Here is a 27824-nt window from a genome sequence, read left to right on the forward strand (position 1 = left end):
ATGAAGTCTATTTTAATTTGTAATGATTTTAAGTTTCAAACCACTGAGCCAACCAAATTTACATCATCCGCCATATAAGGCTTTAATAGTGCTGAAAATGTGCTACATCATAGTACACATAGACTTGTAAACTGTGTGTTTAGAGGTGCCCAGACACTCTAACCCTTGGTCTCCTCTACAGGCCCTTGTGTCCCAGCTCACGTTGACGCTTTCGTCCAGTGTGAGGATCATACCGGCTCTGTCAGCTGGTCTTCCAGCGACGGGGCGCAGATGTACACCGCCTTGGCAACAAGTAGTAATGGTGACACCCACCAGTGTGTGACGAATGACACGTTGTGCACCTGGAACGACCTTCAGTGTGGCGAGCGCTACATCGTCACGGTGATGGCTACTGATGCCAACTGCTCCAGCCTTCCAAGCAACAGCTCTACCCTATATATGGGTAAGGGCAAGATGAAGTCCTCCATTTTTACTGATTGCCGTCTTTTCTCAACATATTTCCCTGCTGAACTGTTTTTGTATTGTGTACTGTGATCATGACTGCACAAATATAGTAGGGGCGGGCGAGAGAGCCTTCATTCGCCCTGTAATGAGTCATTTAACCATATACCGACTTACGAAGATGATTAATTAACACGAAAACGTTGCCTGGTGTCCCTTTAAAACATGCATCCAGGGAACCTTTGGAATGAAGCCGTGGTAACTTATGAGACTCCTGTCTTCTCTCCTAATCTCTCCCATCAGCTCCCTGCGCTCCCGTAAACGTGACAAACACGGTGGACTGCTCCACGGGTGTTGTCCTGGTCATCTGGGACCACAGCCACGGCGCCGCCTCGTACACCGTGAGCGCCCAGGGCAGCGGCGGCTACGCGTCCACCTGCAACACGACCGGCACCAGCTGCCAGTTCAGCGACCTGCTCTGCGGCATGACCTACGACATCACTCTCAGCGCCCAATCAGTCGACCAGACCTGTTCCAGCCAACTCAGCAGCCCCATCAGCATAGATACTGGTAGGGGGGCAAGAGAGAGTGTGGGCCTTGTTGGGGCTGTGTATGTAAGAGAGAGAGAGGGAGTCAGTCAGACACACAGAGGGAGACCAAGTAGTATGAACAAGTAGTGATGACCGGTAATGACAATATCATATGCATAGTCATAGTATCATAATATATATTGTTATTATTGTTAACAAACCTGATGGATAGGATCAACCATGTTTTTTTTTTCTCCTGTATATCTCTGTTACCAAAACTGACCTATCGTATCTGTGTCCACTGTGTTCCTTGTGTTTAGTCCCCTGTGAGCCTCAGAATGCCAGTGCCCAGCTGAACTGCACTACCCATGGTGCACTAGTGTCCTGGGAGGCCGGCGACGGCTCTGATAACTATCTCGTGCAAGCTGTGGGTGACGACGGACACCAAGTAGGGTGCAACAGCTCATCCAGCAGCTGCTCACTACCCAGCATGCACTGCGGCCAGAGCTACAACGTCACCGTCACGGTGCTGGATGGGGTGTGTGACAGTGTCCACTCCGAGTTCACTCTGCAGTCAGGTGGGTTTGTTACAGACCTGCAGGTGCTGTTTCTACAAGACAGGACAGTGAGAGCTTTGTCAGGTCTCAGCTTATTAATCAGTGGTGTAGATTATTCTATATCTTCCCTTTCGATTCTTTCCCCATGATTCCTTGTTTCCAGTTGTTTGCGCCACATAAGGGCTATACTTTTTTGCATACTAATTTTATTTTAGTACATTTTCCAGTGCTTTGTTGCAAATCTATCATCTATTAAAGGACATTCATTCAGACATTATTGTCTATCTTTGTTTTCCACTGAATCCTGAGAAGTCTTACCTGTGCTGACCAGTGCTGACCCCTGCTTCTGTCTCTTTCAGCCGCTTGTGCCCCAGGCAACATTCAGACCAACCTACAGTGTGATCAGGGCACAGCCACGGTGAGCTGGCAGCAGAGCAGCGGTGACAACCTGTACCTGGTTGTGGGCGAGGCAGCCAGTGGGCACAGGGCCACCTGCAACAGCAGCGCCACCTCCTGTGACCTGCAGGAACTGCAGTGCGGACAGACCTACAATGTGTCAGTCTACTCGATGGACAGTGCCTGCAGCAGCATGGAGAGTAGTGTCACACAAGTTCATACAGGTGAGTGTGTGTGTGTGTGTGTGTGTGTTTGTAGTGCTGTTGAAAAGCACAAGCAAACCTTCTTAAGACGGCAAGAAACTGTCAAAATCATTATGATTCGTTAACCTTTCAGCACCATGTCCACCTCTTAACGTGGGCTACCAACTGGACTGTAACTACTGTATATAAATGGCTGGTAGAGCATTAACTGATACACACATTTCAGTAGCTATTATTAACCGAAGTATTCTTTTCATGGGCTACATGTCATATGCATCATTTTTGGTTGTTTTTCTCACGTTGGACAGAAGTGTTATATCATAATCATTACATTTTTATCTCTGTTTCAGCTCCATGTTCTCCAACAAACGTGTCTGGACATCTGGACTGTGTGACCAACGCTGCATGGGTGTCGTGGCAGGAGGCGCGGGGTGCCCACGGGTACACGGTGATTGCCGTGGGCGAGGACAGGCACAACTCCTCCTGCACTACCACCGACAGCACCACCTGCTCCGTGCCTGACCTGGGCTGCAGTGGCCGCTACACCTTCCACGTGATCGCCACGCACCACCACTGCACCAGCCCCCCCAGCCCGGCCATTCAGATGGAGACAGGTAGGGTGCTTTATGTGCCGGGTGTCTGCACCCAAAGTATATGATGAGGATCATATAAAATACTGGTAATTGTAAAAAACGGTTGTTACATACTGTGCATATGGGTCACAACAGTCAGTGTTACTCATTCAATTAGCTATATAACATCATATTAATTTACATGCAATCATTTTAAAGATTAAAGGTTGTATCAGCAATTTCAGGCCCAAAAAAGGCCCGAACATAAATGATCACATTCATCTAATCTTTCCTAATGATCCGCTAGCTGCCTGCCCAATAAGCTGGCCATAAAAAAAATGCGTCTGTAGGCAGCCTAGGCTCCGAGATATGTGTACAAAAACAATTGCTCCCAACAAGGAGGCAACCCCTCAAAGGCAAAATAAAGTGTTTTAACCAATAACCGACGAGATGCGTGTTTAGGAGTTTTAATTGCATGGGAGGGAGGGGGAGGGAGTAGCGAGCTAGCTCTGTTTTGTTTGAACATCAACAGAAGTGACGTATCCCCACTATCGCTGATACAACCTTTAATGGAAAGCAACTTATAATACAGATGTACATTTTACAAGTGTTATCTCAGTTGTTAGCAGCTTGTTCTCCAAATCAAGTACAGGATATAAAGGAAGTCTATAATCTTTAATTCATATCTGTTTGACATTTACAATACTGAGTTTCCTCATAGAATAACCTCCTAATACATTATAACAATATAATATTCCTGTTGGGTCTTTTAGCCCCCTGTAACCTCTCCTCCATTGTGGCTTTCCACGAGTGCCATGCTGACCACATCGAGGTGGTGTGGGAGTCCTCAGATATTGACCACCTGTACGCGGCCACGGCAGAGGCCAGTGACTACACGCTACTGTCCTGCAACAGCACCAGCTCCAGTTGCAACCTCACACAGGTGCGCTGCGGCATGCACTACACCATCGTGGTGACTGCGTCCTCCGATACATGCACGAGCCTCAGGAGCCCCCCCTACAGGATTAGTACAGGTAATACAAGGACTTAAGGAGGGAAGCATAAATGTATGACTAGTTTGCACTGATATATTATAGTGGTACCCCTAGGTTGTTTATGATGTTAGAAATTGTTCAGCTGGGCAGATGAACTGGTGCCCTAGATCAAATCCGTTGAGGCAATATCAAATCAGATCATTTTAAAATAATCTCAAATGCTCAACATACTCAACAGGGTTCAGTCCATAAAAATGTTGGTATGTGGAAGAAAAAAAACAGATCATAAAACAAAACAAGGAAGACAATAATCATCCTATTCTCTCTTTTATTTGCAGCTCCTTGTGCCCCTGTGAACATCAGCGCTGAGAGGCTCTGTGAGTCCGACGGACTGTTTGTGTCCTGGAGCCCATCACCGGTGGCCCAGTCCTACCAGCTGACTGCCACAGCAGGAGACGGAGACGTGCGCAGCTGCAACACCTCCCAGAGCAACTGCACCCTGACTGACCTCCACTGTGGCCAGGCCTACAGCCTCGCGCTCAGCGCCAGCCATGAGAACTGCTCCAGCCAGCCCAGTCCCCCCGTCACCTTCAGCACAGGTCAGAGGGTCATTTGGCTTTGAGACATAGAAAGGACAGTATAGATGGCCCAATGACTTTTGAATGGATCTGGTCCAATTCCCTAAAAATCCTCACCATTCCCAGTTCAAATCTATGGCCAGATACATGTTTATTTTGACCTCATTACAACTTGCGACAGGATACACAATTGTTTCAACTTTTATTTGACTATTTTCAAGCTTTTGTAAGTATGTAAGCAAGGTGAAAACTATTTTTTGTTTTTAGTTCATTTTAGATTTTACTGGAAGTTGTATTTCGGTCCAGTACCTGTGTGGGTGTGTAAGTGACGTGTTTTGAAGGTAACCCTTGATCTTCCTGGTACGTTGTGTGCAGTGCCCTGTCCACCTGAGAGCTTGTCTCTGGCGGTGGAGTGCGGTAACAGCTCTGCGGTACTGTCGTGGGGAGCGAGCACCGGCGCGGTGAGCTACACCGGCTGCGCCCAGGCAGAGAACAGCAGCATGCTCTACTGTCACAGCTCAGAGGAGTCGTGCCTGATGGAGGGCTTGGAGTGTGGGACCACCTACAACTTCACCGTCCAGGCCTCGGACGGCCAGTGCAACTCATCGTTCAGTGAGCCGCTGACGGACGGACTAGGTAGGCTACACACCCTCACAACATTTCAAATCCTCAACTCAAACTACAGTTGAAGTATGCTTTGACTGATTAATATGATTTATGTGCGGGTTGAATGTCTCAGGACAGATCTCTAAAAATGTTTAGATATATTTTAGGAGAAAAACAGAAAAAATAGCTTAGAAATGCTTTTTCAGAGTGCCGTGAGAATGCACAGGGTAATCTGAGTCATTTGTTTGACAGCCTGGCTTGGCCATGCAGCTTTAATATGTTTAATATACCTGACCCCTACTCCCTCTGTGTCCCCTCCCCTCCCCTCCCCCACAGTCCCTTGTGCTCCCGAGGGCCTGCAGGTCCATCTCAGGTCCATGATAGACGACAGGCAGGTGCTTCGAGCCTCGTGGAGCGCCGTGGACTGCCCCGACGCCCAGTACCTGCTGGAAATCTCTGGGAGCCTGTTGGGAGACCCGCAGATGCTGTTCGAGTTCTCCTCCTACTGGACGATCAGGAGCTTCTTCGAGATCCCTGTCCCCTGCAGCTCCACGTACAACGTGGCGGTGAAGGCCAGGAGCTCTGCAGGCATGAGCCCCGCATCGGCTGCGGTCACTGGAGCCACAGGTTGGACTATTCATCAGTGTCCTCTTGAAGTGTAGCATGCCTAGTTGATTACACAGTTGCTCTTGACCACAAGGTCCTTTTACATTTCCCAAAGTATCCCATGAAATGACTCACTCTGGCATTAATGATGAGGGGCGCTGGTTCCCAGCGGTTGACTGCTATGTGCTATTCTTCATCTCTGATATCCTATCAGCTGACTCTGATGTAGGTCCCTCTCTGATTCAGGATTAGCTGGGCAACTACACTAGTTCCTTGCTTTGTTATTGTGAGTAGCTGACTCGACTAGAGTGTGAGTGTAATGCTTCATCTGAACTTGTCTCCCAGCACCCTGCCCTCCTCTGACTGTGAAGTACACTGGCTCAAACGTGTCTGCCGTCGTCTCCTGGAATGCCTCCGTGTTTGCCACCAAGTACAGCGTGTACGACGTGTCTGGCTCAGTCCCGGTTGAGATCTGCAACACCACCGATCTCTCCTGCACTGTGAACGGTGTCAACAGCGAGGGCATCACAGTGACAGCCAGCAGCAACATTGGGGAAAGCAACCCAGTCTCAGTCACACATGGTGAGAATGTGGCTTAGCATTTAATATGCATGTTTTGTTACATACACCCTACCTGATACAATACTTACAGGCAAACAGGACTCTTTGGGGTCAACGTCTTGGCTGGATTCTTGATTGTCCGGATGCTTGAAGTGTCACTGATGGCCTGTGCCTTGTTTGTTGATCCTTTCAGCAGAGATCCTACAGCGTAGAAGAAGATCCCTTCACAGTAAGTTATATTTTCCTACTAAACATCTGGCTCTATACATTATATGATATTCTTAGGATTCATTGGGATTTCTCTTTATCTGCAGGTGATTTACCTGCCCCTGAGCTGACAGTAACCAAGGTGGGAACAGACTCCGTCCGGGTGGAGTGGACTCCAGTGCCTGGGGCATCCCACTACACGCTGCGGGTCAGAGAGCCTCTCACTGCCCGTCCACTCAGGCCCGAAGTGATGTCGGTCTACGGCGAGTCATCGGGTGTGACCAACCTCAAGCCGGCTACAACCTACTGCTTCAGTGTGTCGGCCGTCATGGACTCGCTCGCCAGCACCTTATACTCAGAACCAGCCTGTGCCACGACTAGTGCTAGCATCTAAGGCAGTTCTCCCATTATATAAACTATAGCCTGCTAGCATACAAAGCTAATGAGTGGTTGGGGACAGTACTCTCAAATGATTTTTGTATGGGCTTTATCAGGGCCAGTCACATTTTATGGGCAGATGTATTTTCTAACAACTTTCTAATGAACTTTCATGAAACGTTATGGACGTAAAATATTTTGAAATGAAACTTTCTGATAATCAAACCTACTAAATGTGTGTTCCATTTATACATCTTTGACAAGCTGTCTGTAATTCAGGTCTTATCTTTTTGTATATTAAATTAAGAAATTGTCAAGCACCTAAATATACATAACAGCACATTAGACTCTTGGGTGTATATGCAAATATTTTCTTTTGTGAACGCATGAATTTCAGTGTCTTTGAAATGATGAATGCCAAATGTACTATATTTTTCTAAGCCCATAGGCATTCCTGTGCACTTTAGTGATACAGGTGCAGGTGAGGCAGATAAGAATAATCCAAAAGTGAATAAGTCACTGCACACTGATCAACATTAACATAGATTTTTTATTTGGAGTGAAGGACGCAGTTCGCTAAGCACTTTATCAGGTTCCATGAAGTGCTTAGCGAAACGTGTTCGCTCCAAATAAAAAACCTGTACTATATTTTCTATTCCAGTGTGAAGACACCTCTTATTTTGTATATTAACCAATTAAACTAAATGTAAATAAACATGAAAAACTTTCTACCACTTCCAATGTCTGCATACAAATAGCACCAAAAATCTGATGCATGTTTTGAATGGCTCCCACTCACCAAGTTATCGACTTGCTCTTCCAAAAAAGAGGCAATTAATATTATGTTAATATTATTCATGTCCACTTTAACAGACTAATTTCCCCTTTCATAAAAGTTTTTTTATTAGAAAAAGAAATGCCACAGAGCAATGAACCAAACACAACACAATTTCAGCACAGCTCAGTGCATGGTACAAATTTGTGGTCGCTCCGTACAATTTAAAACATTCTCAGAACTTTATGTACAAAGCACATCAGAGGATTGTTGTCCTTCTCCCGCCCTTGTCCTTCTCCCGCCCTTGTCCTTCTCCCGCCCTTGTCCTTCTCCCGCCCTTGTCCTTCTCCCGCCCTTGTCCTTCTCCCGCCCTTGTCCTTCTCCCGCCCTTGTCCTTCTCCCGCCCTTGTCCTTCTCCCGCCCTTGTCCTTCTCCCGCCCTTGTCCTTCTCCCGCCCTTGTCCTTCTCCCGCCCTTGTCCTTCTCCCGCCCTTGTCCTTCTCCCGCCCTTGTCCTTCTCCCGCCCTTGTCCTTCTCCCGCCCTTGTCCTTCTCCCGCCCTTGTCCTTCTCCCGCCCTTGTCCTTCTCCCGCCCTTGTCCTTCTCCCGCCCTTGTCCTTCTCCCGCCCTTGTCCTTCTCCCGCCCTTGTCCTTCTCCCGCCCTTGTCCTTCTCCCGCCCTTGTCCTTCTCCCGCCCTTGTCCTTCTCCCGCCCTTGTCCTTCTCCCGCCCTTGTCCTTCTCCCGCCCTTGTCCTTCTCCCGCCCTTGTCCTTCTCCCGCCCTTGTCCTTCTCCCGCCCTTGTCCTTCTCCCGCCCTTGTCCTTCTCCCGCCCTTGTCCTTCTCCCGCCCTTGTCCTTCTCCCGCCCTTGTCCTTCTCCCGCCCTTGTCCTTCTCCCGCCCTTGTCCTTCTCCCGCCCTTGTCCTTCTCCCGCCCTTGTCCTTCTCCCGCCCTTGTCCTTCTCCCGCCCTTGTCCTTCTCCCGCCCTTGTCCTTCTCCCGCCCTTGTCCTTCTCCCGCCCTTGTCTTTGGAGCGCTCCCGCTCCTTGTCCTTCTCCCGCTCCTTGTCCTTCTCTCGGTCCCGGTCCCGCTCTCGGTCGCGCTCGTGGTGGTGCTCGCGCTCCTTCCGCCGGCTGCGTTCGTTCTCCCCGTCGCGCTCTCGCTCCTTCTCCTTCTCCTTGCGGTGTTCCCGGCTGGAGCTCCGCCGGTTGCGCCTCTCGGCGCTGCGCGAGCGCCTCCGCTCGTGGTCTCCCCGCTCCCTGTCTCGGTCCCGATCCGGTCGCGCTCCTCCTTTCCCCTCGTCCCCGATCACCGGTCCTTGCCCCCTCGCCCTCCTGGCGCTGGCCCGCTAAGGCTCCAGCTCGCGGTCGAAGCTGACGCCACGGCGCTCTCTCTGGTGGCTGCGGGAACGGCTGCGTTTGGGGGAGCCCCTGGGACTCGGAGTCCTGCAAGGAAACACACAGGACAGAGGACAAAAAGCAGCCAGTCAAAAGAGAGCAGTGACTGAAAAACTGGGATGGATCCGGTCACCTTTTAATATGCCCCCATTTGTACAGCATAACTAAGTGCTACTGTATATACATAACTGTGTCCAACACACCTCAGTTCAAACAATGATTTCATGTCTATTAAGACAGAAATAAGGAGCAGTGTCCCTCCGTCAAACAGCTAGATTGGAATAGACCAGCTGATTAAAGGAAAATTCCGGTTTTTAGCACTTTAAGGACCTTTTCTGGTTTGTTTTGGATTAACTAGAGTGGTGGATACCGAAATGTTGACATTTGGTCCTGTCTCGACTTTTCTGACTCGTTTTTAATCGCCTTTGACTGCTCAGGGTGGCTGCCAACAGGCATACTGTAGTAGGCTACTCAAACATGTCCTAAAACAACCCTTAACGTTCGTTTTCAAAACTGTGCAACTCACCGAGTGGTTAGTGGTGTTTGTTGATGTTCCAAAACAAGTAGCGTAGCGAAATACAGTTTATGACGTGTTTTATTTGCCATTTTGTAAAATCCCATTGATTTCTGTTGGAAGACTCATTGCACGTTGATATTACTGCGCCACCGTCTACGCTTCAGGTTCAAATATTGAGCGGAAGTTTATACACGGTTGTGAGGTGTCTGAATAAATAGTTCCACAATAGGCCTAGCAAATAAGACGGCTGGAAATCATACATTGCGCTGATATATTTGCTGTTAATAGTCAACGAACTCCGCTAACCACTCGGTGAGTTGCACAGTTTTGAAAACGAACGTTAAGGGTTGTTTTAGGACATGTTTGAGTAGCCTACAGTATGCCTGTTGGCAGCCACCCTGAGCAGTCAAAGGCGATTCAAAACGAGTCAGAAAAGTCGAGACAGGACCAATCGTCAAAATTTCAGTGTCCACCACTCTAGTTCATCCAAAACAAACCAGAAAAGGGCCTTAAAGTGCTAAAAAACTGAATTTTCCTTTAAGAAGGAAGGGTGCTTTTGAACACTACTTTGAACAGTATCATTATATTTTTTTCCAAGAAATAATTTGACTTGTTTGTTCAAACACATACATTTCACAATGTTCAAGTCATTTCAAGTAACTTAAAGTTATAAGAGCCAATGTCATGTGCAAGTGGGGTTTTAACGTAAAGTTATAAGAGCTAATATCATGTGCAAGTGGGGTTTCTCCATTTGACACTTCACCCACTTTGAGCGCCTCCGTTCCCCCTGACGTGCTGACTCTCCCGCGGGTTCCTCGGCCTTCTCCTCCTTCTCTGGCTGCTTCCTGGGCCGCGCTTTGAGCTGCTGGTCGATCATCTTCTGCACGGGCACTGGGATGCGCGGGAACAGTGTGGAGAACCACTCCAGCTTGGTCAGGAAGGAGCGCAGCATCTCACCAATGGTCATGACGCAGCCCCCGCCGGCCTTCACGTCCAGCTCCTGTCGAGGCAAGCGTGACAAAAAGAATAAAGGAAATACTTTCAATGATGAAGCTTGACACAACATAACTTTCAAGTTCACATATTAGAAACAAAAACTTAAATTACACTGATTCGCTAAGCCCTCGTTGCTTTTTCTTGGGGAAAAAAAAAAAAAAAAAAAACAAACAAAACAAGTATTTGTGATGACCAAATACTGACATATCACCTCTGTTTTCATCTTGCTTAATACTGACACATATGCAACAATTACTATGCCTGGATAAGTTGAACTCAGGACATAGGTTGAATGAGAATGGACCCCCCCCCCATAACTAAGCCCAATCCTCTTTCGGGGGTGTTTACACTGCAGGCTCCCCAAACATCGTCCCCCTGGAAGAAACATGTATGTAACAATAAAAGTAGCCATCATTACACAATCATGCATGGGCTTCACATCTCTCTCAATCTCCTTTAGGCCAAAGGTCCACGGGAGGTGTGGGCTTGGGTGGGAAAGGGGGTCTGGGGGGACCCGCAGTGCAAGCACTCCAGGGAGAGGAAGTGAGGCGTACACCACCAGCAACATGGAGACCAAGTCTGAATGGGTAGAACAGCCGCTTTGCACTCACACACGCAAACCAACTGTGTTGAGATACAATATCCAATTCACCTGCTGCGCAACGGCCATCTAAAGGAGAAAACATTGGAAATTAGCCGGGTGGGTGTTGATTTCATGAGATGTGCTTAATATGCAAAGAAAATTAAACAAATAAAAACCAATGAGAGTAGGCCTGGTTGCACAGTGAGCCAAATGGTCAATGCATGAGAGGGCTAGAAATCCTATTATTTTGATCAACTGTTTGAAGCGGATAAATATAGGGGGCAAACATAGCTGCATTTTTAGACTTCAGTATCCCTACCACGTGTGAAATAGTAGGGCAGATTATACAGCTATCCAGGCAGGAAATTCTCACAAGACAGTGTTAAAGCACTGAAGACATCCTTTAGCTAGAATCATATTTTTAGCCATGTTAAATTAGTTCTATAATTTAGCCAATTAAAACATTTAGGTTAAAACGTGGTCCGAGTACTGATTGAAAAAAATCAAACAAACAAAAAATTTCAATGGGACAGTGCATTCATTTTGGTAATAAATCTAAATCAAGCAGGTGCAACGAGTCCTGAATACATCTCAGAATAAAGGACTAAAGAAATTAAGAAAAAAAAAGAAGAAAAAAAAATCATGGCATGCCTTTCAAACTTTCACTACTTCCAAGTCCTATGAATACTTACCCTGACAACCAGCATCAGAGCAGCTTTTTTGCCTATTCCACTCGCAACAAACTCATTAGGCCAAATGAATGCAAAGGTGAATATCAGCTATGTGCATCACAATACAAATAAGACTATAATAAATCATAATCTCCATGCACTACTTTAGCATCAACAGAATATAAATCTGTAAAGCATTACCCGTGTCCACATACCTCCTCATCATCAAGGAAACCGTCAAACCAGTCCACAAGATCAGGAGGTGGCTGGGTGTACCTGTGACAGGAGGACAACGAGCATACTGTGAGACTGGACATCCAATTACAGTACTTCCATGATGAATGACTATAAGCATGTTTTAAGTTGTGGTAGACGAGTTAAGTAGATGCACACCTTATGTACATGAAGCCAAGAGCCCTGATGTAGGGAGAGTCAGTGTGTGTGATCAGGCCCATCACCTGCTTGCGGGTCAGCTTCAAAGTGAACAGCTTGTACAGCAGGCAGAAGGCCGTAGACACTATACCTCCGGTTCCAACGCCACGGACCTGCAGAACAGGAGAGTGTTTGGTGACTTGACATTTATCCTTTCCTTTTTGAGTTCTCTGCTTTAGAAAATAAACCAGATAAAGCATAGACTCTGTTGTGAGTCATTCATGTTCTCAGCTCGTCACCTAGTCACACTCATGTGATGATTTAGGGTTCTGAGGCACGTACTTCTACTTACCCCGCCGCACATGCCAGTCTGGCCTGCGGTCTTTCTGCTGCCTTTCTCCCAAGGCTCCACATGTGTGACCTGCAGAAGACATGGTGATGGTTTAAGATTAGGGGTCATTAGCCTAATTCTATACATCCTTCTAAATTCTGTAATGAGTGCTGCAAATGGCATCAGTATTTCTGGCAAGTCTGAGCCATGGCCAGCCATACCATATGGGTCTACATCTAGCCTATCCCCAAGCCAACCTGATGTCCAACTCTCAGAGTTTTTCTTATTGGTCATTATGCTGGAATTGATTTCTAACATCAGTTCTGTGGCCAATAGAAATGTGAAATTAGTAAAGCATCAGTAAAGCAAGATTACCACAACCATCCATGTTGTAATGTTACTTCCGCCGCAGTCTACATCATGTCCACAAATAGCACTAGCATGGTTTGACATAAACGTAGCGCGAACGTCATCTTTCTTTATAGCCAGGCACCTAGCTTATGTCAAATATTATTTTTAATTACCACATCTAAGTCAAATTCAACATCACCGCGTCCTATTTAAATGTGTCATTACAGAGGCAACAGACAACATCCCAAGACTAACGTTAATGTGACCAAAGACGTTAATGTTATCCAACAGTTCACGTTAGCGCTCCGCTGCGTTTGTTAGCAAGGCTGAATGTTAGCATGTGTTAGCCAAAGATGAAATTGCTTGTTAGCGCTGTTTGCCACGAAGTGTCAACCATATAAAGAACAATCAGGCCCCCACTAGAAATGCTTAACACCAATATATCTCCGCCTGCATTACACTTATTACACATTATAATATTCATAAACATCATCATCACGAAGTACAGTATGCAAGCATGCTAGCTAGTCAGATGATTCCTAATTGCAGGTAGTAGTTGCTAGTCGGCTAATGGCCATTTTCGATTCGTTACCTTGAAGTAGATTTCGTCCACAACCTCGTGGTACGTCTTAAGTTCATACAACTGAACCTTGAAATACGGAGATGAAAGCACATTCGTAAGGATCATGGGGTTCAAGTTCATTGTTTTTTCGTTGCCCCAAAGGGGCAACACATTCCCATGCTTCCCTGAGGCGGGTTTATTCACGGCCTGCTGTTGCTGCTGATTCCCGACAATTGCGTTGTTTGCCATAGCTGTGGCTATAGCTACCTCACTCGAGCGGCAATATGTGGGAAATTAGCAGAGTAGCTAGCAAAGCTAACTGCAGCTCACACAATCGAAATATTACAACTTAAACGCCATCAAATTACATTCGAGATCCATATATTATATTCAAAAAGTAACACGAGAAAACAAAAACAAAAAACGTCCTCTCGGAACAAGACAACACCCGACAAATGATTTAAAACTCTGTGCGGGCTGAAACGATGTCTTCAATGAGCTGTCGAACAAGATGGCCAACGCGCCGCGCGCACTAATGTAGGAGAAACGGAAGGGGATATTACGTTTGTATCAGCGGTCCAATGGCATTTGGTTTACGAGTATGTTTATCAACATGCATCAAAATTATAATGAATTTCCAGAAAGACATAGAGTACCACAGTAGTGTGTCAGAGTAGCAATCATGTCTGTTTATTTGTAGACAATGTTTAATAACGAAACAATAATGAAAACATTTGGGATTATTTTTTGGATCCTTTTAATTTATTAACCACTTCTGAATTACATTGTACATTGTGTGCATTTAACAAAACATCAACACAGAAGCAATGGTGCTGTACTTTAAATTTAACAGCAAAACAATTAAAGCAAAGGACCAAGGTAGGAAATGAATACAAAACAAAACAAGTCAACAATGCAATCAGATGGCACCTTCATATTACATTCAGAGCAAAGATCAAAGAACAAGGTGGGTAATTAAGTAATCATTAACCATTTGGCAAAAAAAAGAAACAAAGAAAAAAATATTTGTCCTTCGTTAAGAAGTATACAATGCTACAGGTACTACGCAGTGAACACATGCAGCCTTATAAACACAGAGCATGCACATGTATGCTTCACATGGCAAGAATGGTTCACTTTTCCACAATGAACACTGGGTGGAACTTCCTCCCATTGACAATTTAACATTTAAATAAATAATTCATCAACAAATACTGTATTCTGATTAAAACAGTAGTTGTTAAAGTTTCAGCAAGAAAAAAAACCCTGAATCCTAATCACAACAAAACAGAAACTTGCATTTAAGTACACAGAATTAACCACAATATGGGCTGCAAAATTCATTCAACAAATGCCTTTAGCACAAACTTGCAAAGAGTCCTCTTCCTTTTGAAATGTATTAAACTGTATTCATTAGTTGAAAAAAGTCTCTACTAATTTCTATTATTTATATTTATGACCAGCATAAATAGTTGTCATGGGTGTTTTCTGGAGTATGAAAATACACTTAAAAATAATTAACCTGTTTCACGGCCCACTCATTAAAATAATCTTAGACAGTGAAATTATTTTCTTCCCCAGAGCTACGCTTTGATTACTCTTTTCTGGTGCACAGACTGACTAAATTTACTTACTGCATTTGATAACTATTATGTCAACTATATTTTTAACTACATTGCTTATTTATAAGTATAAGTTATTTTATGTATCCTGCAAAAATATTTAATCGAGCTCAGATGTGGATGTCCTCTTTACATCGTATGACCTCAGAGAGCTAATGGTAAATCTGGGCCAGTGTAAGACAGCTTCACCACAGTGATGAGGTTTGTTATCCACTTAGTCCATCACTCCATCCTGTTCACTCCACGCGGTTTCCATGCCGCCAAATCTTCTGACAATCTCTTGCACTCTTTGTAGCTTATTATGACTGGCTCCCTCGCCCTCCCCTAAATGTCAGTTAATCATATGATACTCTAACCATAACTGAATCTAACCAGATGTCTATGTAAGGTCATGTTAATGTCACTATATAGTAAGAGGAAGTACTACGCCACTCTTACTGTTCAAACAGACAAAACGTTTAGATTTTGTATTGAGGCAATTTTAGCAACTGATTTACTAATTTACTAGCAGCAAACTTGGCTTTAAAACCCAAGTCCCCATTTGTTTGTTTTTTCTTCAAGACAGATTGTTCCTTTACATATACAGACACACAGCAGTAACAAAGATGCAACTGTTTATTTTATCCAAAGAATATTTCACCCATCTTTGGATGTAGTCCCCACTAGAGTAGCTAATCAAGCGATGGTATCTTAACACCAGCTGTTCTGCATCAGTAAGGTGGGCTTCTGTGATCCCCTCTTACCATGGATGCTGTTTGAACCAGCAACCGAATGAACAAGACGTGACCAGCTTCAGGTCCCCGCATTCGTGGAGAGCAGACCTTTGTGAATGTCCTCAGCCAGGTGTCCACAGCACCCTCTGCTGGAGACGGAGTGATAAAGTGCAGCTCCATAAGGTTCGATGCGGCCATGTCTCCGTGTCTGTTTGTCGGTCCGTCGGTCTCCCAGCACTGAATACTGTTACTGCCCTCAACCGCAGCCTCTGCCTAGCGCTTGATGACCACCTGTTCATAAGCACCCACACCGACCCTAAAGGAAGGACACACCACCACAACCAAAAATGGTTTTCATAAGACAAACACACCACCACCTCAACACACATGACCTAAAACAGAACAAAACTATTCATCATAAAAAGCCGATAAACATTATTTTCCGCAAATTCTGTTCCGCAAAATTTACTAATCCAACACAGAACATCAAGTTATCTTCTAAATGTCAGTTCACTTATTCCTGTTGGAGATTCAGACAGCCACACACAGCGGATTCGAATTACATCAGTTTGACAGAGGCAGAAAAGGCCAGCTGCCACGCTGACCCCTGCTGAGGGACGAGGTTACGCAACGGTGCCCACCTGGTGTGCTGGCTGCCAAGGGCTGTGCTGCCACCGGGGCCCACAAACAGTCGGAGACCTTCCTCTGCGGAGAAGACGCGCGCGCGCACACACACACACACACACACACACACACACACACACACACCAGTCAATAAGAAGGGGTCACACAAAAGAACAACTCATGATAATTCTGTTGGCTGGCCCCCAGGAAGTCTAAAAATAAAGAGGTGTCAACAGGAGGCTTTTTCTTCCACACACCCCCACAGAGTCTCCACACTAATGAGTGCTAGGATTGCGGTCATTACATCCCTTACAGAAATAACATGCACATTATATAATATATGACAAGGGTGGGCAATTAATTTCCCCAGAGGACCATACTGACTTTGATAAAGTAAGCAGAGGGCCACCCATTGGACGATTTAATGAAACAAAACGCATTATGCTGAATGTTAATTGACATAAAAGTGGCCTATAGATGACATGATATAGGTAATACCAGGACCTGCTTTCTTTGCAGGTTGACAGGAATTTAAACTCCTGAAAGGTCTCCCAACGTAATGGCAGCTTGTCTTCTGTTCAACAAATGTAAGTCACTCTGGATAAAAGTCTCTACCAAATGAATACATGTAAATAAAAGCTTTAGCTCCTTAAAGAAGGTGCAGCGTACTACACCTCTTGGTTTGTTCCCTCTCTCGTCAATTCCTTATAACTGATTAACATGCTTCTGAACAGAGTGACTGACTCACAGTCAGTTTGACAAACAGAGTTTAAATCTGTAGGCTTGTCACAGGGCTTGTTTGCAGGTTGCATCATTTCGGAGCATGCCTCATGTTGCCGACTGTACTCCCTCCTCCACATACACGACTATTCAGAGAACAAATGCTGCTGCTTTTGTTTGTTTGCCATGGTAACCAGAATACCGGGTTTTTTTTTTTTTTGGTGAGCCTTGACTAAGCTAAGGCAACAGCAGAAGTCTTGGTGTTTTGGCGGTTGTCACTTGTTTTTCTTGTGACTCATAGTTGTCAAAAGTACATTATCAACATTTTCCCCCCGGCATTGGTAATGTAAAACTGGAAGTAGTTCATTCCACATGACAGGCACAAAAAACGTTTTTGTTCTTGGATTCAGTCTCACAAATGAGTATGAGGAAATGACATGGTAAAAAAAGCCTGACAATCATTAAACAGCGTTTCCTGAGGACAATAGTTGACCTCAGAGTGGGACTCTCTGGAGCATCATTCTCTGTAGTTAAAAAGTGAAAAAATAAGCCAACCAACCTTCAGCACTGGAGTCCAGTAGGCCATGGCTAAAGTCCTGACTCTGGAGGATCTTCTCCACAATGTCGTCGGCGTCCACCCTGGTGGCATCGAACCGCTTCAGCTGACACTCTACAGAGTCCTGCTTCATTGGATGCCTGTCAGAAGAAAATAATAAAGCACACCCTTTAACCACTAAGCATTGACAAACAGCATTCAGTATTATTCTCCTGATGAGAATTTTCCACAAACAGGTGACCTTTCCCCTGACCAGCACATTCATTCATCAATTATTTTCTTTCGGTGACATCTGAATATCATAATAAATGAATATTTCATAACATTCATAATTCATGACTAATGAGAATACTTGGTGCACCCCTTCCTCAGCCCCCTCACCTGTAGAGCCTCTCAGCTGAGGCGCTCTTATGTGGGGTACCCAGGTACTCTGGCACGAGAGCACAGGCTGCTGAAGTTGGGGGCACCGATTTGGACTCCCGCTCCTCACTGGCCTCGGGCATGCTGCCCACCCCCGTGGAGGCACTGCCCACGGACGTGTTTCTCTTATGGGTGAGCTCTGTTAGGCTGGAGGAGCGCGAGTGACCTGTGCTGTAGCCTACGGGGGACAAATGAAAGGAAATGACCCCAAGTGAGGTTAGTGGAAATCGCGTTAATAGTCGCATAATAGTCCAAAAAAAATAAACCAAAGAAATCTATAAGAATGTCCAATGACGTCACACACCCAAGCAGTCTTGTACCGAACTGCAGAGAAAATGTAACGCTACTAATGTTTAGAACAAAGAGAAGTAAGCCTTTGTGACTTTCAGAGGAGATTGGGAAGAAGAGCTGTAGGACATGGGCAAACAGATGGATAACGGAAAATCAATTCCCCCCAAGGAGAAGTAAAAATAAAAGGACGCAACACAATAGCTTAGATGTACTGAGATATAATCGATATCAAGGCTGTGGTTTGGCCACTAGTTTCAAAATTATTTTCCCAGGCTTTGCTTTAGTATGAACTTTTAACAGGGAACAGTCCTTCAGATCATCTATAACATGCTGAAGGAGTGATGCATTGTGGGTGATATAAGGCTGACCTGAGACTTTGGACTGCTGGCTGGCGTAACTTGAGGTTCTTGAGTGGCCCCCGCCCCCCAGTTCATCAGGAACAGAGCCACACTTCCTGGGGAACTCTACTGCAATGTGACCCAGGTAAACATGAGTCAGTTATTTATTAAGCACTTCCATAATCAGTTATAATGCCACAAATATGCTACAGGTTTACGCCTTAGAGCTTCAAGTTCCTTTGTATTTAAATTCATTATATTTGAATGCATTCATTATTTCCCTAAAATCCATGCAAGCATTTAAGGTGATCAGCATACACAAGTGATCAATGATATGGCCACACTGAGAAGTCCCCAACCAATAGAACAAGGAATTAAACATCTTTTCCTGTGTACAACTGAAACAGCTGTATTTCACCTGGAGAATTCCCTTGTACTAGGACAACATTGAGACATTTAGAGGTTTAGTAAATAAGACTGCTTGATGTTGCTGAGATACCTGCTAAAGCTGGACAGGACTTTGATGTCTCCCCCTTGCGTGACTCCAGCAAGCTTTCCGCTTCTCCTTGGATCCCAATAGTCATGGCAGTGGATGGAGCACTGAGACACAGAGAGCACAGAGAGCACTATCCATTAGCACAAGCTGAGCTCAAAAGGTACAGTCTGAGCTCAACAATCAAATCAATTACATTCTTCCTTCCAATGTGAATATAGATAACTTTTCATATAAGGTTCTCATCCAGCCAGATGCAATCACCATACAGTATGGCTGACCTTCTAAGCAAACTGAGATAAAAAATTGGTTTCTTCTACAGAAACAAAGCCAGCCTCCCTATGTGTAAAAGCAAGAGAATTGTTGAAGCATTTTTTATGTCAGTGTTGGGCTATATACATTTCACCACTATTGTTCACTATTTTATTTTGTTATATTGTGATTGTAATCTCTGAATCACGGAATTTCCGAGAATGAAATAACTTTTGAACGAATGCATGAATGTCACTGCTCCGGGTGTGCATGTGTGCTCCTAGTGTGCTCACTGCTCTGAGGGGTGTGTGTGTATAAGTATATATACTTTTTTGATCCCAAGAGGGAAATTTGGTCTCTGCATTTAACCCAATCGGTGAATTAGTGAAACACAAACAGCACACAGTGAACACACAGTGAGGTGAAGCACACACTAATCCCGGCGCAGTGAGCTGCCTGCTTCAACAGCGGCGCTCGGGGAGCAGTGAGGGGTTAGGTGCTTTGCTCAAGGGCACTTCAGCCGCGGCCCATGGGTCGGGGCTCGAACCGGCAACCCTCCGGTTACAAGTCCAGAGTGCTAACCAGTGTGTGTGTGTTTGAATGGGTGTACACTGTGTATGGGTGTATTGTACACTATGCCCGGATGGGTTAATTGCAGAGAACAAATTCCTTGTATAGAAGCATACTTTGCCAATAAACCTGATTTACATTTACACTTACGATTTACTTACCCCGAGTCAGTGTGTTCATTTCAAGATAACTACGGCGCCAAATCAGGGATATCAAATGTATTGATTGAGTGGGAATCAATAAGAAACCAGCTTTGAAGTCTGACCAACAACACATTACTGCAACTCTTTGCTTCTACTGGTAAATGACAAGAGTAATATGTTTCAGGATAGTCTGACTACCATAAGAGGAGGTCAGATACAGACTGCCCCGAGCTCACCTGACCTTTCTGAAGAGGCTCTCTGTTCTAGGCAAGGTCTCATTGCACACCTGCCACAGTGTCAACGTGTCACATGTCACACACACACACACACACACACACACACGAAAGTGCACGTCAATGTACCTGTTTACAAACACACATGTTTACGTACGTCACAGGTCTGTCTATAGCATAAACACACTTTCACCCACACTACCCCTATTATAAACTGTTGCATATCTCTAGGCACAGGCTCAAAAGGTCCGTCAAATGTCAAGTGGAACTACGCCATCCTTGTGCTAGCTCTCTCATGCTCCAAAAACGTTCTGTTCACATCACAACCACAAAGGCAGGAAGACCATCTCACCATTGATGACCACAATATGCTGAAGAGTCTGTGCCTGCAAAAGTAGCATGCTTGCATTTTCAACCACAAGAGAAAGCATGGGGGTTGTTGTTCACATACTTGCTTTGTGAAAGCAGGGATCCAGACATTAATATCAAGCTCTGGGACATGAATAAGCCATTGAATGAGGGTTTGTGATGTAGTCAATGAGGTGATTACATTATGAATTAAAATAGGAAGAGTATATAGTTCCATCAACATATGTAATCTTACCTACAGACTAGAGAGTGTATTAAACAGCACACACATACTGAGGAACTCTTTGGCAATATTTCTTTTGATAGAGAAGTAAAGGTTTACTCCAGACACTCATCAGATGCCTGGTAAGGTTTTAAATAGGATAAAACAATGAGGCACTGCAGAGCGCAGGTCTGATGTGATCAGAACCACTGCAGGCCTCAGAGCTCCTCCACACGGGCAGACCGACAGACTGTCCACAGACTCGGGCTGTTCATTCATCAGGTTCCATTACCCTCAGCTGCTGCCAATGGCATCCTAGGCCAGGGGATCTCACCTCAGAGGCTGCAGAGGCTCGGTGCCCAGGGAGAGAGTGAGACTGTGAGATTAGGAACCAAGGACTAGGGGGAGTAGTGCCTGGCTCAGAGGAAGAGAGAGTTGGCTGGCGGCCTTCACAAGCATCTGTGCTGGGTTTTGCTGAATAGAGCTCTGACGGCATAGATCCAGGGCCACAATGAACCGTGACTAACTCGCATGGGTGGGTGGACTGACTCCTCTAATGCAAGCGCGCGCGCGCGCACACACGCACACACACACTCTCTCTCTTTCTCTGCACACACACACTGACAATGCTACTCCTACTTTCGTAGCTGCTCCGCAGGAGGGGGAAGCTGCCAAACTGGGAGACAGGCAGCACGTGGGCGCCTGATGCTTTCTAGAGCCCTGCCAGCCGTCACGGACTGACTGAGCGCCACAATACGAAGCTGCTGACATCACACACTCCCACTCATTGGGAACTGGTTAAACTGTGATGCATGGCGAATGGTGGTAAAGAAACGCAGGAGGGACATATGGGGGCTGTGTGTGTGTGTGTGTGTGTGTGTGTGTGTGTGTGTGTGTGTGTGTGTGTGTGTTTGGCCTTCACAGTAAGCACCATTGCTGCTGCCTCTTACAGAACTTTACCTTTCATGTCAGAGCTTTGGGGAAGTAAACTTGTGAAAAGGAAGGAAATGCTAGATGTGAATAAAAACACAATTGCGGGTAGTTTGGCCTATTGTCCTCTCTGCCATGCCTGCATGCTTAAGGAGGTTCCCAGTATCCATTCCCCTCTCCTCTTGTTGCCATAACAGAGAATATTAGTCTAGTGGCCGCAATGCCCTTCAGTGAGTCAGCCTTTCCTCACACACTTCAATACGACGTCCAGAGGGGGAGAGGCGAGAGAGTGAGAGTGCAAACGAAAGAGAGAAAGAGCACAGGAGCCAGAGAAAGAGAATAAGGAGAGATAAAGAGAGTGAAAGACGGCAAGGAAGAGAGAGAGAGAGAGAGATGGGGAGAGAGAGAGAGAGATGGAGAGAGAGAGAGGAGAATGGCTAGAAAGAGAGAGAAACCAACGGAGTGTTTCAGGATGAGAAATAGAGATTGTGTACCAGCTCCCCGCCTGCAACACACGATAAGGTGATAAGTTATCAGGCTTGATGACAGGGCCTGTTTGGTTTCCTGATTTATAGTAAATCAGGCCTGATACCTGATACAGGACATCAACAGTAATGGAACTGTGGGCTCAATCACAGGAAATAAGGGCCAATAAAAACTGCATGATAAGTCACGGTACTTTGTTTGACTTTTGATAAAACCACAAAACCTGTGACAGTGTTTCCCACAGAATTGGATTAAATTTGTGGCGGTAGCTGACTTTGACAACGGGGGGGGGGGGGGGGGGGGGGGGGGGGGGTATTAAGATCGTCTTGGTAGTGTATAGGTCTAATTGAGTGCCTGTCACTTTAAGACGTTTGAGGGAACCCTTGCAATTGTAACACAGTTGAAAGGCTGCTGATGTGTGGATGCAATTCATAACGTTTCCTACATAGTTAAAATAAAGGTTCGTACTTCTCCTTGGGACAAGCACTTTTGAATTTTGGAAAACACTTTTCAATTTACATCGGGATTTTGCAAACATTCAGTGTCAGAGTCAATAAAATGAGCCCTTCAACGAAATTGACAAGCAGCTGTAAGTAGGCTAAGCATGCTAAATTTAACATCCAAACAGTATTCTAACGTTAGCTTTGAGATACTGCTTGATTTCATAACTTAATTTAGTTTAGTCTCTTCAATGTAGCCTACTATGTTGTGATAAGACCTTAGCAGAGTTCACTTCAATGCAGCAGTTTTGAACCAATTTGCGCAGCATGGTCACGATGCTAAGCGGATTTAATAGCAATTTAGCCAGAAGTCTTCTATGCAATGCTTCTATGTGGCGACAACAATCCTTCAACAATCGTGAATATTTTGTTAAATGCACATGCAGAGTTGCACACATAGAGAGAGCGGGGCGGGGCAAGCAAAGGCTGCGTGCTTAAAAGCGCAGCTCAATGCCAATGCAAGGATTTGACCTTATATTTAATTTAAATTAAATTAAATTAAACATAGAATATTTATCTGTGGCGGCCGATTTTTATTTCGTGGCGCCCCGCCACAGATTAGTCAATGTATGGGAAACACTGTGTGAAATACCAAGACCAGTACCAAAACAAACCATGCTGTTGGATTTCAATGCTTCAACCAACTTAAAGTCAGCTTCTGGTTCAAAATAAGACTCACACAATCTGACTGAAACTCACACATTCTGACACCTACTCTGTGCGAGACAGGATGCAAGTCAGCCAGACGGCTTCCTCTGAAAAACACACTGTGACTGTGTCTGTGGCTACGCTAACTTCAAAGAGCACATCAAAGACTCACGACTGGGCCTAAGCAGGTCAGAGTACTAATCTGCTGATCTTATGCCACTTGAAACCTAAAGACTCTCAACAGACAATTAAATGAAACTCTCCAAATTCTCATATCACGCTTTACTCTTCGTTACACTCCGGAAGTAATGTGTTGACTGGCTGAAATAGTGTAGGGCTCGGACTAAGTCACTTTGCCTGTTTAACATTTACAGGACCATGACTGTGTACTACAAACTACAGTGTTTCTTTAGAGCACTCACACTGATAGCTAGACAGCTAGAGGAATGTAAGCATTTCACAAAAAGTGTACTTCATTAAAATCATAACCCTCAACTTGGGCAACACCGCATGATTTATGAAAGGAAAATGTGACAGTGAGTGATACAACAGCAGCCATTCAGAGTGAGACGTTTCATTACCCAACACTGGACAAACTGATGCTGCTTGCCAATTCAAAAGGTTATTCATTCATTACACAATTCTGCTCTCAACTTCCATTAAGACAGGGTGTGTGTGTGTGTGTGTGTGTGTGTGTGTGTGTGTGTGTGTGTGTGTGTGTGTGTGTGTGTGTGTGTGTGTGTGTGTATGTCTGTGTGTGTGTGTAGTGAGTTGTTGCTTTTGGGCTCACGTTTTGAAGCAGGGGTCTCCTGACATCAACTGCATATTGATAACCACCTGGGCAAAGACAGAGAAAAAAAGAGAGAAAGTGAAAACACGTTACCTGATAAAACCCCAATTAAAGCACATTCACTTTCAGCCACAAACACATCTCTCACAGTCCATTCTACAGTGAATAAAATTTGTAGCTAATCATTCAAGCAGCAGTACAAAAAAATGCTGATTCATTATAAAGCAGACTAGAGTGTGCCTGAGTGAAAATTCAGAAGCTTTAGCTTTAGCTTCAGAAGCTTCATAGCTTTAGTTTAACTCTGGTATGATGGAAAGCTAAAACAACCCAACACAAAACACACAGCTGGCGTGGACATCTGTGAGAGGCACGAGGCCGATACCTTGAGGATGGAGTTGTCCTGCCGGGTGTTCTTGGTGTCATAGCCCTCCAGCAAGCAGCGGCGGGTGGTGTTCCCTGAGCCAGCAAACTCGGCCAGGTTCAGGTCAGTGAACCCAAGCTGCTCCACAAAAAAGAAGACAAAAAGAGCTTCACAAGCTGTTTTTCTAAACATCTCATGTGGGTTAAATTAATTTGGATTGCAGTGGGCCTTTGTGCTAAGGGCATTGCATGGATTACATGACTACAGTATGTGAAGAGGACATTTATTTGATCGAGTACCTTAGCAAATGTCTTTCCGCCTTTCATCTCCTGTAAACCCAAGACAGACAGCATAAGCGACCAGAAAGGGTGAATATATCAAATTCATTAACTCATCCTGGTTAACAGAGCTCTCACTCCTTAATAACAGAGCAGGGCATGAAACACAAGGGAGCACCTTACCTTGCGCACTGACACTCTACACACACAAGGGTCCAGAAGACCAGTCCCTGCATTGGCACTCATTTTGCACAGAAAGGAGAACCTTTTCCTCCAACGAACACAGTTGGCCTGAACCGCCTCCCTGGAAAGACACACAGATGGATAGACAGTTAACACCAACTTCACCCATACAGCTGTGTACAGTCAACCTCTGCAGCCAGGGCATACAATAGGGCCCAAAGGCTTTCATTCTCTCAAAGGACTTGCCCTTTTAAACATAAACCTATGTAAGCCGACTCTCTCTCCAACTGCTTGTACAATCATTTCTCTTAGGCAGAAAATTGACCAAGACAAATTGCTCTTGGTGGTCATCGACTCCTCCCAAAAAGTGTACGGAACACAGAAGAGTTATGTAGAATGCAGTGAGAAGAACGCATTAAATTACCTCCACGAAATAAGGGCAGAACAGTTCCTTTCAGACACTGATACACAAAATGTGTAATTCAGTGTCTTGAAGGAACTAGGAACTGTTCTGCTCTTATTTTGTGGAAATCATTCATTCTGCTCTTGTTCTGTGGAAGAGCCTGAAGTAGAGGAACAGCAGTAGAGTGCATTGCAGCTGTTAAACCTGGTCCTGGGCTAACAAGTGTTTGAATGAAGGCAACAGACAGGACCACAGAGTTCACAGCAATGGCACTTTCTCTGACGCCAGTTTAAACCACACTGAAACCATAACACACCCGCCCAATTCTCAGATAAAAAATGAAAGTGTTTTTGAAAGTTTAAATATGACCAAACACAGATAACAGAATCACTGTCAAGTTATTTCAACGGGCCGACGCTGTGGAAAAGAAAAAATAACAGGGGAATATGGGGATTGTTTACACATTTGGAAAAATGTGAGTGGTTGCCATAGCAGGCATCCCCAAAGGAATGTGAACCGTTAGAGTGACCCAACCCACTCATTTACGTTCCATGCTGCCATCCGAAGCTGCCAACACTGACTCACACACGCACAGGCATGAACGCACACACAATAAACATGGCTTCAAGTCAATGTCAAGAGAGAGAGACTACCTTAATTTGAGTAATACTTCAAAACATCAGAGGGCTTCTCCTATGTTGAAGTCATAAAAATACATATCCAAATCCTGTGAGATCATACAATTGTTTGGGAAACCCTACATTGTTCCAATCACTTGCATTTTGCACTTTGTACAGCTGGAGTTCTTAAGAGGAACGTAGCCTATAGGCTACCATTTTGCTGAAAAACCTTGTATTGTTACATTATGTCAAACAGCTTTGTACACAATGTATTTAGGGGGACTTACCCATCTGAATGGACATCATTAAAGATAAGCAACAGGTAAATTCAGGCAGACTGTAGACTAATGATGTAGATCAGTTGTTCTTAAGTGAGGTGTGTTGTGGAATTTTGAGAAACTCAATGGATTTTTATACAGGCTCATACAGGGTTATTTTTAAATGCATCAGTGACACTCACTCTAAAAGCTCAGGCAACATCATGTGAAGATAATGTCTATTGCTGTGGTCTGAAAAAAATATTGGCACAAAAATGAGGACCCCTGTTATAGCCTATTATAATGTGAGTAATTCATTATCAGTAACCATAAGTCGGTGTGCCTTGGCGTTTTGGATTGACCAAAAAGGTTGAGAACCTCTTATTTAGATGACAGGACATCATTGCCCCTTGTAAGTATCTGATTAGCAGCGATCTGGAATTTTTGAGTCTGGTGCTGGTCATGATCTAGTATGGATCTGAGGATCCACGTCCTACCTGAATACAACTGACCAAACTATTTTGTCTGTCAGAACAGCCTAGGCAACACTAACACTGCTTACCAAACGTTGTAATTAAGTTACGTGATGGCTGTCATTGGCAAGCCTGGTAGCCTGCCTCGTAAAATCACCAAAATGGAATGCAGATCATGGAAACTTTAACTAAAAAGTCTACCTAAAATCATTGACAAATAACGTTAAAGTTAAATGCCTTTTACTCTCTATTTGATTTTGCTGCTTTTGAACAGCACTTTGTAACATGTTTTTGAAAAGTGCTTATCAAGTCAAATCACTTTTATTTATAAAGCGCATATAAAAAGATTATTTTTTATAATAACAAATATAACTGTCGCTTACTCAACATACACGTCATGTTGTGTGCATACAGTTAACATCTGCATAGTGTACACATAACACGTGATAACGCTATTAAGAGTTGACTTGGGATACGTTCATTGATCGCTTTTAGATTAATGTCACTACCTTTATGACAGAGAACAGCAACATTAACGTTAAGGTTAGCTGTTGGACTAGCTATTAGCTCAGCTAGCTAATTAGTGTCAACCCTTTTCTGCATAACGTTACACTCATAGCTTGAAGCACACAGACTAAGGTTAACACAAACAATACTCAGAAATATTGATTCTCCAATAAATTGAGTTTACATTGTCAATATTACCTTGATGACTCTTCAGTAAAGCCCCCGTCGACAAGTCTGACTTTGCAAAATAGGACGCCGTTGACAAAGGGAACAGAAGACAGTTCGTCTAACTCAAAGTCCACTTTGAACTTAAATTTCTTTTTTTTCATCATCATGAATGACATTGCTGACAAACGTTAAGTGGGCAAAGAATGAAAGTCGTTTACAGAACCGCGTTCATCAAGTGCGACAAACACTACAAAAAGCTACTCGGGGTGAATACTCATCGCTGCTGCTGCTGGACGGTAATATTTAGTTCAAAAACGCCCCCTTTGTATCCTTCACAAGTTCCTCTCTCCTACTGGCTAGACTAGAGAGAAGCCGGAAGCCCTTGTTTAGTCATTTCCATTTAACCAAGGTGGAAAGTGAGTTTGACAGTTATCAAATCTGTATTAAAATGTTAATTTGTTATTCTATAAAACACATGAAATTACCCCAGGGT

At 44.6% G+C, this 27824-nt stretch overlaps 3 protein-coding genes across 3 annotated transcripts in view; 1 reads left to right on the plus strand and 2 right to left on the minus strand.

Moving 5' to 3' along the window:
* LOC125301095 overlaps positions 1–7678 on the plus strand; it is a 25466-nt gene extending 17788 nt beyond the window's left edge. The window contains exons 22-33 of the mRNA XM_048253409.1: positions 246–442; positions 745–1011; positions 1292–1549; positions 1888–2148; positions 2478–2741; positions 3473–3733; positions 4033–4293; positions 4648–4908; positions 5215–5505; positions 5830–6066; positions 6239–6274; positions 6360–7678. Of these exons, the coding sequence (XP_048109366.1) occupies positions 246–442; positions 745–1011; positions 1292–1549; positions 1888–2148; positions 2478–2741; positions 3473–3733; positions 4033–4293; positions 4648–4908; positions 5215–5505; positions 5830–6066; positions 6239–6274; positions 6360–6646 (2881 nt within the window). The 3' untranslated portion in view covers positions 6647–7678. The remainder of the gene's footprint in view (positions 1–245; positions 443–744; positions 1012–1291; positions 1550–1887; positions 2149–2477; positions 2742–3472; positions 3734–4032; positions 4294–4647; positions 4909–5214; positions 5506–5829; positions 6067–6238; positions 6275–6359) is intronic.
* prpf38b (pre-mRNA processing factor 38B) lies at positions 7649–13705 on the minus strand. Its single transcript, XM_048253536.1, is given in 6 exon segments — positions 7649–8846; positions 10083–10315; positions 11781–11841; positions 11959–12110; positions 12290–12358; positions 13212–13705. Coding segments are annotated over 6 exon segments (1932 nt in total). The 5' UTR covers positions 13431–13705.
* Positions 13706–13921: 216 nt separating this feature from the next.
* On the minus strand, positions 13922–27639 carry LOC125306269 (protein FAM102B-like). The gene is made up of 11 exons (XM_048261541.1): positions 27362–27639; positions 24904–25024; positions 24742–24771; positions 24464–24580; positions 24082–24128; positions 18965–19065; positions 18496–18594; positions 17798–18014; positions 17420–17556; positions 16158–16221; positions 13922–15832 (listed from the first exon to the last, which is right to left on the minus strand). The coding sequence occupies exons 1-11, from the start codon at positions 27505–27507 to the stop codon at positions 15790–15792; spliced, it is 1122 nt and encodes a 373-aa protein (XP_048117498.1). The 5' UTR covers positions 27508–27639; the 3' UTR covers positions 13922–15789.
* Positions 27640–27824: the final 185 nt, after the last annotated feature.

This window comes from Alosa alosa, chromosome 1 (genome assembly GCF_017589495.1).
Source record: "Alosa alosa isolate M-15738 ecotype Scorff River chromosome 1, AALO_Geno_1.1, whole genome shotgun sequence".
Classification (NCBI taxonomy): Eukaryota; Metazoa; Chordata; class Actinopteri; order Clupeiformes; family Clupeidae; genus Alosa; species Alosa alosa.

Coding starts and splice junctions, on each gene's coding strand:
- LOC125306269 (XM_048261541.1), bottom strand. CDS start 27,507: ATGTCATTCATGATGATGAAAAAAAAGAAATTTAAGTTCAAAGTGGAC. Junction 25,025..27,361: donor TTTACTGAAGAGTCATCAAG/GTAATATTGACA, acceptor GTGTCTTTCCAG/GGAGGCGGTTCAGGCCAACT. Junction 17,557..17,797: donor TCAGCTGAGAGGCTCTACAG/GTGAGGGGGCTG, acceptor TTCTTCTGACAG/GCATCCAATGAAGCAGGACT.